Source organism: Limulus polyphemus, unplaced genomic scaffold (genome assembly GCF_000517525.1).
Source record: "Limulus polyphemus unplaced genomic scaffold, Limulus_polyphemus-2.1.2 Scaffold193, whole genome shotgun sequence".
Taxonomy (NCBI): Eukaryota; Metazoa; Arthropoda; class Merostomata; order Xiphosura; family Limulidae; genus Limulus; species Limulus polyphemus.
The window spans coordinates 440,534-444,588 of NW_013665803.1; the positions used below are offsets into that span (position 1 = coordinate 440,534).

Here is a 4,055-nt window from a genome sequence, read left to right on the forward strand (position 1 = left end):
TGATTATAAGATGGAAAAGCATCATCGATAAGATTGGAGACTATTTTATTTAATAAATGTTTGATTTTGATATATAAGTTGTTCGGTTTTTTTCATCTAAAGAAAGCGATATTAATTTCTTGACGACCTAATACAAAGCTTCGTATGGCTTCAGTATGGTGTAATTTGAAAAACCAGGTTGAGTTTTATGTGAACTACGTCATTATTAACACCTTTTCGATTTGATTATCTTCAGTGTTTTAAAGTTTTGTTATGTATTGTCTTTTATATAATATTATATTATACGTTTCTGTACCTTCTAGGTTTTAATAACTATGAAACATTGCTTTCTTTCACCATTACCATCCTCATATTTCAGAACTATTTGAAACAACATGACACTAATGAGGAAGTAAAACAAAACTAAAACCTGTTTCCATAAAGAATTGATGGCAAAGAAAATGTTTATTATATAAATATTCTTCTTCCATAATAATCTGATGCACTGAGTGCATTTATATAAAACGAGTTTGCATCTATAACAATCTGACGTTATTGAGTACGTTTATATAAAACAAATCTGTCTCCATACCAATTTCGCGTTTCTAAGGATACAAAATGTTGTACCTTCTAAAACAGTAAATTGAACTGACACTTTACCATTTTCTTATAAATCATAAAATGTTGGATAATGCATTTTGATCATTTTATATAAAGGAACAAAATAATTTTTTTTTGCGTTTCTTCCAAAACCGGTTGATTTTTAAATAAATATTTCTTGTAAAAACTCTTGACATGTATAGGTATGTATGCATCTCTCTCTCTCTCTCTATATATATATATATGTATATACATCAGTTTTTTTATACTGTTAGCTCTTGTAGGTTTAGTTAACGTAGCCTGGAAAAAAATCAGTAAAACTCTTTCGGAGCTAGAAAAAATATTAAAGGATAATTTTGGAGCTTGATTTGTTTGTTTGTTTGTAATTAAGCACAAAGCTACAGAATGAACTATCTCTGCTCTGCCCACCACCGGTATCGAAACCCGTTGCAAGTCCGCAGATATACCGCTGTGCCACCGGACTTTGGAGCTTGATTTTTGTGTTTATTTTGAAACTTTTTTCCTCTGGAAGTTCTCACTGAGTCAAGTAATGTTATTTGATGTTAACCAATTGAAACTAGTTAGAAGTTCTCATTGAGTCAAGTAATGTTATTTGGTGTTAACCAGTTGATATTAGTTAGAAGTTTTTATCGAGTAAATTAATGTTATTCGGTGTTAATCAGTGACAAAATAAATAAAAAATTGGGAATTTAAAAACCTGCAAATTGGGGTCGTATAAAAAGGTAAGCAAAGAAGGTTGAGTATACTGTAGAGTTTATTTACTCAAACTACAAATTCCTATTTTGGCTCCATGCTGTTACCTAGAATTACATTTGGTGGAGTCAAAATAACTAATTGAATAACTAATGTCTAAAGTATCTCCAGCTTTTTACGATCTCTGTTGGCAGGTTTTTAAATTCCCAGTTTGTTATTTCTCTTGTTTCCTGGCTTTTTTATGTTCATCTATGGGCAAACGATTATATGATATGGTAGCTAATTTTATACATTATAATGATAATAAACATAGATAGTAACTAGCTGAAACGGTTCATAATGATTTAGTGTACCTATTGGCTATTTGATCGCATTAGCTCGAGATGGAAAATGTTAAGCTGCAGCTGGAGATTGTCATGGAAAGTTGTAAATAAATTATCTATATAAAATGCATAGCAATAGGCAAATATATGCCTAAACTAAGACACAACTCCACACTAAGCGCGTATAAAATTTTACCAGTAGAAAAGCAGCCTTTTCAAATAAAGTATATACGTCTAAAACATGGCTTGTCGGTTAGAGCGCTCGACTCGCAATCTGCGGGTTCGAATCCCCGTCACACCAAACATGCTCGCCCTTTCAGCCGTGGGGGCGTTATAATGTGAAGGTCAATCCCACTATTCGTTGGTAAAAGAGTAGCCCAAGAGTTAGCGATGGGTGGTGTTGCCTTCTCTCTAGTCTAACACTGCTAAATTAGAGACGGCTAGCGCAGATAGCCCTCTTGTAGCTTTGCGCGAAATTCAAAACAAACATACTTTTAAAGTAATTATTCTACGAATGTATGTAATCAAATTTAATATTATGTGTAATGATTTTTTGTACTCCTTCACTTCACACATATTATATTGTATAGTGTACAAAGCATTGAATATGTACATGTTACAGTGAATTAATGTTCAGCTATTGTTGGCTGGTAATACTTGTTTCATTCTGTACTTAAGCTTTTTAAAGCAACACCAGATGTCTGTAAAAAAGGTAACTTCAAGGGGTAATGATAACATCATTTACACTAGAATTATGATGCTTTTTCAGCTTGTGGAAAATATAGAGAAACAAATCGACTTTTCAATACTTTCGCAGCACTTTATTTAGTATTCTACAAAAGGTTTTAGGTTCAGTATACCAAGTCGTTTTTGTTGTAAGCTAGCAAGACAATAATAATAAGAATTACAAATGGGCCGTTTTTTTGCGGATTTTCTTTTCCTTGTAAATCTAACATGTGTGCTTTTCTGTACATTTTATAAGTGTACAGCCTTAGCAGTCAATAGTAAATGTTTTAAAGTGTTGTTTGAACTGAAACTTTACTATTTAAGGTGCTTTTTGCCCGAACGTTCTATTAGGGTTTGTGCAATTCCTTGCGCTCCCTATTATGAACTACTATCGTGGTTCATGATATTAGCTAGAGATAAGCAAGCAAAATTTACTAAAGAATGATAGGTTGTGAAACTTTTCGAAACTGATTAGGAAAGTTTTTTTTTTTTTCATATGAAAAATAATCATAAGTTTGGAGCTTACCTGGAAACATGGGAATTCTTCATAAGTTTTGGAGCTTACCTGGAAACATGGGAATTCTCTCGAATCCGGCTAAATGGGAGGACATTTGGCGTCTTCTGTGGCACTAACACTCGGATGACATCAACGGAACTCTTCAATTTCACGTAGCCTAGATAGAGTCCACGTGGTAATGACTTTGTACTTTCACGGTTGTAGTTAATCATGTCCTGGAGCATACCAACAACAACATTAGTATGAAATAGATAACAAGAGTTTCCACTATTAACGAACAAGAATACCAATTTTTATAAGCAATAGGTAACAGTTTGTAAGAATTCATCAATAACATCTCTAGACTGACTTCCGTGACCTCGACAAAACTCAAGACAAACCATAAATATTCCATATACTTGTTTTCGTACAAGCTTTTGACTGGTATACTAGCGCCATCTTCAGTCTATAACTTGAAAAGGGCTTTAAAGTAAGAAAATCGGAAGCTTCTTACGATTTGATTCTTAACAAGGAATAATCATATGTAGTTTTTATCTGATTGTGACCAAGTTTTTGCTGTTTAGATAATGTGTCATATTTATTTCTCTCTTTGTTCTTTAACATCGTCCTAGCAGCAGCTGAGCTGATTTGTATCACACGTTCTTTTTGTTTTAACCCTAAAATCTGAAGTCTATCGTACAGAAAGAATTGACTTTTTGTTGTCTCGTCATAGTATTCGGCAAACGATAAAAAGCACTAAATTTGCCTTTCAACAATAATTTACTTTTAGAGCTTTCAAACACTACAGATTATTTGTTCATCGGGACACCTTCTACAGAAAAATAATTTGAAAAAGGATAGGATTTTTCCCTCGTTTGTGTCAAGATTTTGGTAAGAGACTACTACATTTTGGAAAGTAAATAATCAACAGAAGTCCTATTTTAAGTGCTAAACTAGTAAATGTATATTAGAAGAGTGTCCGAAAGTCGTATTTATCCTCTCAGTTGCATGTTTAATGTTTGAAGGTGTGATGTTTGATAAAAGTCAAACATTGTGGATGCAGTCACAAAGGGGCTCATCTTGAAATCGGCATGGCCAGGTGGATAAGGCGCTCGACTCGCAATCTGCGGGTCGCGGGTTCGAATCCCCGTCCCACCAAACATGCTCGCCCTTTCAGCCGTGGGGGCGTTATAATGTGACGGTCAATCCCACTATTC

The 4,055-nt window shown here is 33.8% G+C and overlaps 1 protein-coding gene across 1 annotated transcript in view; it reads right to left on the bottom strand.

Moving 5' to 3' along the window:
* LOC106478243 (ankyrin repeat and fibronectin type-III domain-containing protein 1-like) overlaps positions 1-4,055 on the bottom strand; it is a 122,712-nt gene that overhangs the window by 15,281 nt on the left and 103,376 nt on the right. Inside the window, exon 20 of the mRNA XM_022381815.1 lies at positions 2,908-3,074. Within this exon, the coding sequence (XP_022237523.1) occupies positions 2,908-3,074 (167 nt within the window). The remainder of the gene's footprint in view (positions 1-2,907; positions 3,075-4,055) is intronic.